The 13,083-nt window shown below is 44.4% G+C and overlaps 1 protein-coding gene across 1 annotated transcript; it reads right to left on the bottom strand.

The window, feature by feature from the left end:
- Positions 1 to 228: 228 nt before the first annotated feature.
- On the bottom strand, positions 229 to 11,587 carry LOC129145406 (syntaxin-binding protein 6-like). Its single transcript, XM_054692871.1, has 3 exons — positions 11,557 to 11,587; positions 6,906 to 7,063; positions 229 to 508 (listed from the first exon to the last, which is right to left on the bottom strand). Exons 1-3 carry the CDS (start codon positions 11,585 to 11,587, stop codon positions 485 to 487), a joined length of 213 nt encoding a protein of 70 aa, XP_054548846.1. The 3' UTR covers positions 229 to 484.
- Between the last annotated feature and the right edge of the window lie 1,496 nt (positions 11,588 to 13,083).

The raw sequence follows: 13,083 nt of genomic DNA on the forward strand, positions 1-13,083 counted from the left end.
AGGAGACTGAGAGTCACCAATCACTGCTCCACTTTTATTTCCATCCAGGAAAAAAAACATCTGATGGGACCACATTAAAATATCTTCCTGCTTAATGTCAGGACAAAATATATGTTGCCAGTTTAGACCCAGTTCAGTGTATCATTTAGTCCAAGTTTCATATTCAAACTAGCAAATGAAAAATTTTTAAAAAGGAAAACAAACAAGTACATACACTCGGGGGTGGGGGGTGGGGGGTGGTGGGGGGACACCAAAATGAAGCTGATGCTTTTGCAGCATTTCTTAGCAAGATCTTTAGGGAACTGTATAAACACAACATCTTTTCTTTCCTATTAACACCTGGAAAGGAAAACCAAAAACCCTAAATGTCCATATACTGGAAAAAAAAGAAGCAAGCAGAGGTCCGGAATTCTTTTAAAAACCGCAGAACAAACTCTTCCATTTCTCTTAGGGGGGTCACCAGGATAGGCAGTTTCGCAGTTTCTCAACATTTGTGCTTCATGGCAAGCTGAGGAGAGAGAGGGATGAGAAAAGTAAGATGTTCTTAACAGTGGGGAGAATTCCCTGTGCAGCCCCCCAAGCCCCCAATCTGCAAGTAAGAGCAGCACCAAGATTCCCCTCGAGGTGGTAGATTTCCGTGCCATTCACAGCAGCTTCCAGTAAATGTGCAATGCTCTTCCCAGAAGTCACCCAGCACTGCATTTCTCACTCCTCACAGCAAGCGTGTGTCCAGGCCGGGGAGGGGGCTACGTGGTTGGTTTTCCTTTATGCCGCTGTGATAGCCAGAGCCCAGGCAGAATGGGCCACCTGCCCGAGGAACAGGTGGGAACCAAACAAAGTCTCTGGGCACCTGCTCACACCGACATTCCACAGCTGTAGGAGTCATCCCATGAAGGATTCAAAATCAACAACTATGAGAAATTTTCTGCAATAATCCACTCAATATCTAGCCTGGACATTCAACCGGGTTCAAAAAGTACCTGGCAATGAAACTGTGCTGCTAGTGATGAGGGCTGAACAAGAGACCAAAGCCAGACCTTGATTTACTCCTCCTCCCACTACTATTTTAGAAATGTGGTTTACTGACATGGTTGGTCTTTATAAATGGGGAACCCACACCCCACCGTGTCGTTCCACGGCTTCCTGAGCTCAGGAAATGTGTGGAGTTACAGAACATAAAATGAAATTCCACTTGCCTTTTCTCAGTCTCAGCTTTGCCAAGAAGCTCATACACAGATGTGAACCAGAAGCCAGAGCTGAGGCCTATGCAATTCTTCCAGTACCCAGAGTCTGATTTAGGGATTAGTCCCTGAGGTAGGGCCTGGGAGTGATTTGGGGGAGGGGGCAGGATTCCTCAATGTAGGTTGCCTTTGAGCAAACAGTAGGTGATTCTCTGCAGGCAATACATTTGTAGTAAGTGCTGTCATTTGCATCACAACCAGATTCTTGGTCCTTGAATTATCAGCTGGGGCACCTCTCTCTTCTCCCCCCTCCCAGATGCCACCCAGTGGTCCCTGAGTCATCCTGGAAGACGTCAACAATCTATTTCTCCAGGGTGGTGCAGGGCTGGAGTCTCCCCTTCTCCCTTCTTGACGTCTTTGACTAAGAAGTCATAACCCTGCATCTCAGGTAGGTCACCTGCAAAAGCAGCACCAACAGGTCCGCTGCAGTCCATGCACTTGGTTCGGTCACAAGAGGGAGAGCGCAGCTGTGGACCTAGCCCTTACATGGTTACTATAATCTCTGCTTAGGAAACCCCAGCTGAACGAGTTTCTGGTGCCTCCGCCCAGTAAAGTCAGCCTAAGTGAAGACTCAGACCTCCTACAGTGCTGACACCAGCAGCTGGTCAACCATCAGACAGTGTCTGTGCATCCTGAGTGTGCTTAGTTGCCATGTTAAGCTCTTGGCTGGCTTCCCCTAAGCCAAGAAGGGTGGAGGTGGCTAATCATTCCTGAACTTGCCTTTAAAGTCTAGGAAACATGGTAGATAGAAGTGGCAGAGCCTGGTCTCTCCCATTCCTGACCACACTGCATGGCCTCCACTTTTATGTGTGTGTGTGTGTGGGACCCTCGCCTGTGGCCAGGGAACGAAACGGCGCTGCAGAGGCTCCTGGCAGCCTCGCAGCCCAGCGCTCAACTGCTGCGCCACCAGGGGAGGCCCCCATGCCTCCACTTTTGCCTGATCTCTAGTTTGTACACTTTATTTAGTAACGTGGACCATTCAAATCAACACAGAGCTGTTAAGTTGTGCATAATGAATACCAACCATAAATATTTGATTAGTGCTGCTGTCCTGTTATTCACTGAGCTGTTAACCTTCAACTAATAGGCTTGTGCCAGTTCACCCACAGCTATTAATCTGCAGCTGTGATTGTGACACTGCTAAGACTAGGCCCTGGTGGTCACTGAGACTAGGCCCTGGTGGCCACTATGGTGTGTCTGGAGTGACATTGGCATTACAGTGTGTCAGAATCTGAGCAATTCAGCTTTGCATATAAACAGCTGAATTGGACATTTTGGTATTTGTGATAGTTTTGCAGAGTGGCATTGTTTTCATGCTGTCTATTTTTTTTTTTTTTGTTTTTTGTTTTTTAAATTCCCTGGAAATTAGACACTGCAGAATTCAGAAGGCAAGATGGTAGAGCAGAAAGAACACTGAATTAAATGGAAACAGGATATTTGAGTGCTGTTGCTTCCCTGCTATAAATTTGCTGTATGATCTCGAGCTCTGAAGTCACAACTGCTTTGTACCTCAGTTTCCTCATGTCTATAAATATCGCTTCCAACTCAAATCCTTCTGGATCAATTTAGATGTCAGAGTTCCTACAGAAATGGAGTTTAAAACTTCAAACCTTTCTCTTTCAATGCAATATAACTTCACCTAAATGATGATGATGATAAAAATAATAAATCATTACTCATACTGGCGGGGGGCCTGGCTCTTGAAGTCCTTTGGCTCAGCGACAGAAAGGAAGTAGGTGACTGTGGTGAGTGGGGACAAAGGAAGACATTCCCTCCCTTTTGCCCCTCCTCCCTTCCCTATAAGGTAAACTTGTGCAAAACAGGGCTGATTACCACTCCTTTCTGCCAGAAATGTCAGCTGAGGATGCTGAGGTGTGGGAAACTCTTGCCTGCTGACTCACAGCCTATAGTGGGGCTGTCAGAGCGCTGCATACACTGTGATGCTGTACTTTTGGGGGCTGGGGAAAGGGAGCAGATCGCTCTTGGGCTGAGCTGTACTTTCCTGAAGGCTGAGATGGTGCCAAGCTCACAGCTCAGGAACCACACCTCCTCAAGCCAGGACCATGGGTTCTGGGGCACAGGGTGGTTTCCATCTGCTCTCTAGAGATATGCACCCACATATCCTGATGGTAGGGTTGTGCAAAGGTTCTCCACTCCCTAATGTGCCTGGGTCATTGCAGGAGTCCTGGGAAACCTTTAGGGAGCTGTAGGTCCTTTTCTCCTGTAATCGAGAAAGGTGTGCCATGCTTGCCAGCTGGGATTGTACACTTTCACCCTGATTTGAACTGTCACCTGATACTGCAGTTCTCTGCTTTGCCCTGTGTCTCGAATTGTAAACACAGCCCACTCTTTATGAGTCAACTCAGCCCTGTTAGTTTTGGGGGCAGAAGACCTGGGTTGTCACTCTGAACTCTCTTCCCACTAGCAGGCCTGGCCAGGAGTTGCTCAAGGAAATGATATTTTCACGGTCAGCCTACACCATTGAGTCCAAATTAGAAGACTTAATCCCTAGGAAAATAGCCACATTTTACCTAAAGAGGTCAATCTCCTCCTTAGGAATATTGCCAAGGCCAGTGATTCATATGCACACATACCAATTTTAGAAAACTGAAGTCTGGCTATGACAGTATCTTTCTCGCATTCCCTCAAATACACTGATAGATACTAGTGGTCCCTTCCCCCATACAATAAGGGGAGCCCTCCCACGCCCCATCTCTACTGAAAACAGGTAACTGGCTGGCATAGACCCTCTGGGTGGTCAAAGTCAGAGGCCCTTTACCTCTGGTGGTCTAGTCAGTTTCTGTTTTAAGGATAGTTCCCTGTTTAGAAAGAATCAGTATTTAGCCGGGAGGCCTACCCACCTCACTTAGGAAGGCACAGAATCTTCACCCCCAATCCCTCCCATCCCTGTGTTGGGAGCCTCAACCACAGTTCTTCAATCCTCCCCCAATGCTCAGCATGTAACTTAATTAGGGCAGGTTCAGCATAAAACATTCTTATGGAAATAATTGTAACTAATATTAACTTAGCTACATATGTACCAGGTATAGGCTAATAGATTTATAGGTTTGAACTCAATTTTCTCAACAGCCTAGCAGGTAGGTACTATCATCAATTAGCCCTAGTGTACTGAAGAGGAAACTGACACTCAGAGAAATTAAGACCTTGCCCAAGGTCACTGAGATGGTAAATCAGACACAAGATGTTTACTACCATACCATATTGCCTTCCCACCTACCTAGCAAATTTGATACAACACCAGGGAAACAGGGTGACGAGGGCCAACAATTCTGGCCATCTGGATAGGTTGTCCAACCCAGTGTTTGCACAATCTTCTATGAGGGGGATGCCCACATAGATGACCTGCAGGTATTGTCTACTCCACCTTAGGAAGAGCAATTTCACAGACTTCCTTGGTAACCTAGTCCATGTTTTAATCATTAACCTAAACTTGTGTTTTAGCTGAATATTATCAGTGCACTATTGATGGCTCTATTCTGTATGGTAAAGCACAAAAAAGAACTGCCTGTACTATCACATTTGAAGACAGTTAAAAGATTATTCTCTTTGGCCTTCTATTGCCCCAAATCAATACTGTAAATGTTTCCCTGGACTTCCACTTCCCATTCCCCATTTCAACCACTAAAGTTGCTGCTGTTATAAATTAAGCTGAGGCAAGGATCACAGCATTTCTATCTCATCATTATTTCTTTATCGTGGAGGCTGGAGAAGGGAAGGAGGGATGAGGGGGAACTTTAAATCTGAGCTCCCTCAGTGATAACAGTGGCAAGAGAAGCTCAGGCCTCTAGCAGAGCTGCCTGTATTTTCAGGCAAATCTGGCCACTTTGTTGCAGAGATATCTCTGTGAAAGGGAGGCGCCATTTTCCCCACCCACTTATATGCAGCTACCTCAGATTTCAAGTCCCAGCATGCCATGAACCAGACTTCCAAAAGGTGGTGGGCCGCTGGGAAGGAGTGAGGTGGACATGTAAATAGCGGGGGTGGGGGGGTTGGGGGATGAGGGGGTACTTGGAAGAGGCACTTGGAGAAGAGACATGTAGAGACACTTGGAAGAGCGACTTGAAAGAGTCATGTGTGCGAGAGACACATTGGGGAGGCTATTCCTTGTCCTTGGCAGATTTTGGTTTTATGTTGGATTATGTGGCAGATTTTGAACTTTGAGTTTCTCCTTCTACCCCAGCTCTCTGGGACCTGCCTAATGCCTTCTATGGTTCTCTCCCAGAAGTACCTTCAACTTGTAAGCTTTGGGTCTCAGTGGCCCCACTTTAGGCTGGGCCTGTTTGGGCATTTGCCATGAGGGATGGGTAATTTTTAGGGTGTTATTGGGAAACCATTATTTGAAATCCTTTCTTTGCTCTCTCTCTATGTACACCAAATATTAAAAATCTTTCAAACGGAGAGTCTGCTTCCTTTGTCTTTCTCTGCACAGATGGCAGAACTCCTTTTAGAGCTTGCACCCTGAATAATCTGGGGTCCCTGGGTACCTCTTAGTCATGTGCTAACAATTTCTCCTCCAGGGAACTCCAAATGGGTCCCCAAAGCAGCTGAGTAGCAAGCTCCTGTGACAATAGGGAATGAATGACACAATGGGACAGGTCTCTGTAAAGGGGATGCAGAAGGGAGGCAGGAAGCATTCACTTGAATCGGATCCATGGTAGGGCCTGAGCGTCAGCTTTTCTCTTTTCTTTCCAGATTATGCATTATTGTTACTTCAGCAGAAGCAGAGTTTTCTGTTGAAGCAAATTAATTTTTCCCCCAAAGGTCACCTGAAAAGTGTATCTGAAGAGCCAGTGCCTGAGTCTGGGATGCCAACACTTATCTGCAGAAGTTGTTTCTGGAAACCTAAATTTGAATCACTAGCCAGAAAAGAACTGCCCTGTGATCTGAAGCACCAGAACAGTAATAAATCCTCTTTATCACCTGACCAACAGGCCCTCTGTTTCCTCCTTATAGCTGGCTGCCAATAAAAACTCCCTTTTCCCCTTCTGAAAGCTGTATTTTTAGGGAATGTGTGTGTGTGCGCGCATGTGTATCACAGTCACATGCGACATGTCAGCTTCTGGGTTTAGAAGCAGGAGGAACCTCATAGGCAGATCTGCAGTAGTCAGCTCTGCCTTGCAGACCCATGACCCTAAAACGAACCCTGAGGGGTGCTGTGCCCTGGGGCTGGAGCCTACTCTTCCTGTAGTGAAGACACAGGATGCTGGGCTCAAGCCCAGAAGGGGACACTAAGGTAAGTAAGAAAGAAAGAATAGCACAAAGTCCTCTTTTGAGATTGACCTAGGGAAGAGGGAGGTTGTGAGACCTGATATCCCACACCACTCCCATCCTGTTCCCTGAAACTTGAGCTCTAAACTTGTAGGCAAGAACTAAAAAGGATTCAAATTTCCCAATATGCTAAGGTCAGAGATGGGGATGAAAATGTTACTAAGTAGCTCAAGAAACAGGCCCTAGAAGAAATTAGCCATGACTCTAGTATTAAGTAGCAGATGGGAACTGTGTAAAGGAACAAAAAAACAAAACAAAACAAAACAGGGCTTGAGTTAGTATCTTCATAATCGGGAACATACTAGAACAAACTTCTTGGCACCCACACTCCCTGACAACCCAGAATACAGACCCTTGCCCTTCTGCAGGACCCACCTTGTGTGCAGTTTCTGCAAACTGCTGGGCGCTGTTCTTCAAGTCCTCTGTCTTCTCCTCAGCTCGGCCTAACCGCTCCCCACGCTCATTCAAGGCCTGGCTCGCTTTCTGTACAGCACTGGTCACGCTGTCAGCCGCTGAATGGAGGATGCTGTTTCCTGAATAAGGACAGCAAGAGCATCAGAACCTGGCTGGGCCTATAGCAACAGACCCCTGCCAAGGATGAGCACCCTGTGAGAGCAGGGCAGGTCACACCATAGAAAGGCCTTGAGTGTCAAGGGAACAAGCCAACATTTCTCCTGACGTGGCCTGACTGGTTCACTGGTAGGAAGACATGACCTGGGCAAGCACTGAAAGCTTCTCTCCCACCCCAATGCCTGCACAGCACTCATTTCACTCACTGGCGTTGTGTCTGGTGAGGCTCAAAAGAACGGGACCTGTGTAGGTTTAGGACTTGAATTGAAAATCCTTACAAGTTCATAGAATTAGGCAAGTTAAACAAGACAAATCTTAAGTGGATTTTCTTTTTTTTTAATTAATTTATTTATACAAGCACTGGGTACAGTCAGAAGCGCTTGAGGGTGAGAGAATTCACCAGAGCCAGAGCGGGGAGCAGAGCAGGCAGAAGGACCGAAGTACACTGCTGAGGGGAGCAGCGGGCGGCAGGAGAGGTCTGCACACCATGTGGGACCCTCCTCGGGTGGCCGGGGAGCATCTGGGGATCGAACCAGCGCAGCAGAGGCTGCGGGCAGCTTTGCAACCCAGCACTCAACCGCTGCGCCACTGGGGAGGCCCAAGTGAATTTTCTTTTGACCTGGGGTTTAAGTAAATAACCACAGGGATATTGGGGACACAGAATTTTTGTGGGCACAATGCTCTGTATGCCTCTTGGCTTTTCCCTTCCATATTACTTCCATTCCCTTCCAATTTCCTCCATATTCCCTTCATCCCTAAATGTATGTTCCATGTGAGAAGCTCTGAATTAATCTCGAAGTTCAGAGTAGATGCACTGATTCCACACCTTGAATCTGAGGCTTTGACTTGGGTGCTTGGTCCTCCCTGCCTCTGATCTCCAATATAGCAGGTACCTGAATAACAATTTTCATTTAACATTGTTTCATAAACAATTGATGAGAAAAAGCAAATGGATTTGACATGGAAGAAGTGATATTATTTGAGGACTGTGCTGCCAGGATGGCCACAGGGCAGGTTTTCTGATCCCGTAGACCGGGTAAAGGAGAGTCCTGGAGCCCTCGGTGGCTTTCTTAGGCTTTTATTGAGCTTTACATGTAGTGTGGCAAACAGGTACATGGCAGGCCGGGGTGCTGGGGGGCCAGGAGGCCTGCAGGCCTCCAAGCCCCCAGCAAGTCTTTACTCAAGGCTTCTCTCTCTCTCTCTTTCTTCAGGTGTTCTATCTCCCCTTCTCTCTTCTGCCTCTTCTGCTTCTGCTTCTGCTTCTCTTGGTAACTATCTCAATACTCCTCCCATGGTCCACAGAAGTAAATAACACAACAATGTAACAACTGCAGGTGCCCCATCAGGCAGGGCAATCCTAACTGTGGGAGGGCAGAAAAGCCTAAAAACCATTTACCCTATAAGGACCTACTTTTGTTACATATCACTTAGTTTAAAGTCTAAATTTCCAAGAACCTATGGACCCGATTAAGTGAGAATATAGGAAACATGGGGCCTCAGCCCACTTAAAAGCAGATAGAAAACAGTGACAGAAACATGTCTTAGAAGAAACTTAGTGCTCCTGAATTCATGTGTGATGACACAGAGAAAGTTGAAGATGGTCACACCCTTGCCATCCCATTTGCCGCACTGGGAAACAGAATTCAACAGTGAAGACCTGGCCGAGGCAGAACTCACAGAACCAGCAACCTCTAATATGACAACCAAAAGAACAATATCTTTTGTTAACATTGAGTGGAAGATAGTTAATGGCCTTTTATGTAATAGCTTTATGTCTTTGAACAAGTTTATTACATCATTTAACTTTGTTCCTGGGATGGATCCATCTAGCCACAGACAGCTTTTAATAGAAATGTAATTTCTAATGGTCTCAGCTGCAAAGGCTTTTTAATTTCTCCTCAGTGGGAATAGCGTGTGGTTTGTAGCAAAGAATCTCAGACAAAGAAAGTGCCTGCCCAGTGGAAGTACTTGGTAAATTGTCTTCCATTTTCCTTCTTCAGGGGTGGATTGCAAGGGCTTCCACTGCGCATTGAGGGAAGGGGGATGGAGTTAATTTAGTATTACTCAGTTGTGTCAAGCACTATGTAAGACAAGATAAATCAGCACAGATTCGAAGGGACCAGAGGAGATGAGGCTCTGGGGAAATCAGATTAAATGCAATGGTTGGACTGGAAGGCCTCTATCTTTAGAACAGATTTGGAAGGAGAAATCTCAGTCTCCCCTTTGTTTTCACACATACTCATGACTATGTAGTAGCCTATCACTACTGTCTAACTTTTTGAAATCATAGAGCACCTTCACACACATGATCTCACTTGATTGCCACAAACATTCTACAGAGAAGACAGGCTAGTTGAGTTTAAGTGGCTTGCATGAGATGGTATCACTCAGGAAATGATGCGGCTAGTACTGGAAACTGGTTTGCCAGTGAACTTTCTGTAGTTTGCCCTTTGCAGATATGGTGTTGGTCAAGGGAACAATCACTATGACAGAATTGTGAGCAGGCTAGCATAGATAGTTTTTTTTTTTTTAAATGATTTATTTATTTAAAAAATATGATTTATTTATATGATTTATTTAAGCATATAAGAACTGGGGTACAGGCCAGAAGCATGGGGGATGAGAGGTAGCACAGATAGGTTTTGACAGGTTATTTCCCAAGGTAACATCTGATTGTTCTGTCCTCAAGATATTCTTCTTGGTAAATGCAGAGTTACAGGCCATGCTGCATTGCAAAGTAAGTACTCTCAAAAAGGAAGACTCCAATGGGATGGAATGGGAAATGGATTAGGACTGGAAGACACAAAGGAATGCGGGGGAGGGCCACAAGAAAATCTCTTTCCTTTTTTGCTTCCTTACACATACCCAGAGCTTAACTCCCAGTGGCTAGGGAAAAGATAGAGCAGGGCATCTATGACATCACAGCCAGGAATCAGCTACCATAAAATTAAGAGGGTATATAACCAGGACTTGTTTTTTCTCATTGTAATTGACCCTCATGATATCCTCAAAGCTAGTCACATCTGTTTCTGAAATGAACACCTGCTGCATTCAGAATACTGCTTTCTTGTCATGACTTCCTTAATCCTATACAAGATGTCAGGTAATGCTGTACCCAATTTTATTTTAAACTCTTTAGTCAACAGTCATTTTAACTCTTACAACTAAAAGAGGGAACTGTGGGAACCGTCACTATTCAAGGATGACTCTGCTGACCACTGTAATAGAAAATCCACTTTCAGCTATTTTCAAGGCATGAGGATAGATTGGAACAAATCTCATCGCCTCAGTTGAAACCAGCCTCTTCTGGTTTCAACTCTTATGAATTTTTTTTGGCCCAATGAAGTCCAATTATCTTGATCATGTTTCAGGTCAATTCCATTCTTGCTTTTTTGTCCATATCTTATCCACTATCCCTATCTGGGTGCTTAATCAAGTACAGTCATGGACAACTCTTCTACCTTATTTCTTCACCTGTAGATGCAATGGCTTCCCAAATGGACTATAACTTCTCTGACAGCACCATAACTTTCTGTGGATCATTCCCCAATTCTTGAATCTTTCTCATCTTGGCTTGGGTCTCCTGCTTGCCTATTTTCTTCTTTCTGGAATCTTCCTAGAAAGCGTTCTAATACTGTGAATTTTAGGGTTCTGTCCTGGGCCCTTTCTCTCTCACACTCTACAGATTCTTCCTGGGGAAATTTTATGCAGCTCATGGCTTCAATGACCATATTTTTTTCTTTGGCTCGTTGTGCTGCTGAGCTCCAGGTCCTTGTGTTTCCCATTGGACAACTCCAGGTGAGTCATCTTGAATTCAGGTGGTCTATACCTGACCACATTATATTTCCCTTCACACCTATTTTTCTTTGGGGCCCTGCTCAGTGAATGACCCAACTATCTGATCAGCTCTTCAGTTCAGAACTCTGGGAGCCTACCTTAACTTTTACCCCATACAACTAAAGATTACCTCCTATCAGCTCTCTATTCTTCATCCTCTTTACCCTCTCAGTGTCTCTGTATTGACCCAGGCCCTCTTGCCTTCAGTTATAGCAAAAGCCTTTCATCTAACTGTTTCATACCCTTTCTGGTCCATCTTCCACACTTCCATGATTACATATTTATTTATTTATTTATTTTTTGTGGGACCCTCGCCAGTGGCCGGGGATCGAACTGGCGCTGCAGAGGCTGCCGGCAGCCTCGCAACCCAGCGCTCAACTGCTGCGCCACCAGGGGAGGCCCTCCATGATTACATTTTTAAAAAGGCAAATCTATTGCCATCTCCCTATAGCTTCCAAGATAAAACTGAGATCTCTGACATGCCTGCTTCTCCCTCAGCTCTTTTCTTGGAATTCCAGCCACTTTCCTTCCTACGTAGCATCCCCTGATACAATGCCTTGCCAAATTAACTAACTTCTCATAAATGTACCCTGTTTTACCTGTATGCCTTTGTACTTACCGCTACCTCTGTCTGGAACTCTGCTTCTCATTTCGGCCTTTCCACATACTCCCTAGTCCTTCAGTACACTTCAGACCCACTTTTAGGAAACACTGTCTAGCCCACCTTACACCCCTGCTGCTCCCAACACACACAATATCTTGTATCTATTTCAGATGGTGCATTTATTTTCTTGCATGTAATTGCTGATATCTAGTGTGAGCTCCTCGGGGGCAGGGAGTCTTTGTCACGTCTGTCCTCACAATCCATGGCGTGTGGTAGACATTCAACGACTCTTCACTGGCTTAAGAGACAGGGAATATGTGTCATCTTTATAATTTCTTCATGGCTCAGCAGAGGGTTGGACATAGAACTGATGCTGTCACATGATCTGAGTGGGTCCTGAAATTCTCAACTTGCAAAATGACTAAGGGTTTTTAGTCTGTGTCCAATGAACTATCTCATCTAGAGATTGTGCCTGGACTTCAGTGAAATAAGTCAACAATAAAATGCAAAAAAGAATGTTTGTGCTATAGTAAAAGCAAAGAGGGAGTTTATTTTAAAAAATGCTACAAGCCTTAAAATAAACAAATGTAATGTGTAAAAATAACAGGAGTTAAAAAGCTTAATAAATCCAACACCAAAACAACAGCTGTCTGAACACTTATTGTATTCTTGGCACTTACTAAGGTCTGCTCCTCTCAACAACCTTATGTGCCAGGCAAATCATCAATCCCATTTTTACAGATGGGAACACCAAAGCAAGAGAGGCTCAGCAATGTGCCAAGGATCACACAGTATGTGAAGAGCAGAGCTAGAATTTGAACCCTGAAGTCCAGCTTCAGAGCTAGTTCTCTTGCTCATTGTGTTATAGTAAATATTCACGGGACTTTTCTTATATTGAAATTAGTGACGCAATCTGCATTAACTGGAATGAGACGTCATTGTGACGTCAATGCAAATCAAAATACAAAACAGAAAGCATCCTATTTTATTATAAGTTTAAAATAGTACTGTGGAAAATTTAGAATATACATTACTATAAAAGGCAATAAATTCATATAATATCCAATTCTTTAGTGATAATGTATATATAATACATTTTATTCTAGTAATTTTTCTGCATTTTTTGGTAAAACATGCTTGAGATCATATTGTATATATTTAATTCTATATCCTATTGTGGATACTTTTCCATGTTATGAAGAATTCTTGGAAAACACTGCATATAATGGCTGTATGACACTATTATTAATTTATTCAAGGATTTCCCTTTTAGATATTTGGTGTGTTTCCAAAAGTTTGGAAGTTTGAGATTGCAATTACCTTCTTGGATTTACAAACACACACACACACACACACACACGTATACTCTGACTATATTTCTGATAATTCCTAGATGTGAAACTGTAAGTTTGAAGTTCATATACATTTTTATGGTTCTGGATGCATGCTGGAATTGCCTCCCTAAAAGTTTCATTCAACATTCAAAACTATTCATTGAGTACATAGTATGTGTCAGGCATTGCTATATTGACACCATTGGTG

This window comes from Talpa occidentalis, unplaced genomic scaffold (assembly GCF_014898055.3).
Source record: "Talpa occidentalis isolate TD23 unplaced genomic scaffold, MPIMG_talOcc4v2.1 talOcc4.11, whole genome shotgun sequence".
Taxonomy (NCBI): domain Eukaryota; kingdom Metazoa; phylum Chordata; class Mammalia; order Eulipotyphla; family Talpidae; genus Talpa; species Talpa occidentalis.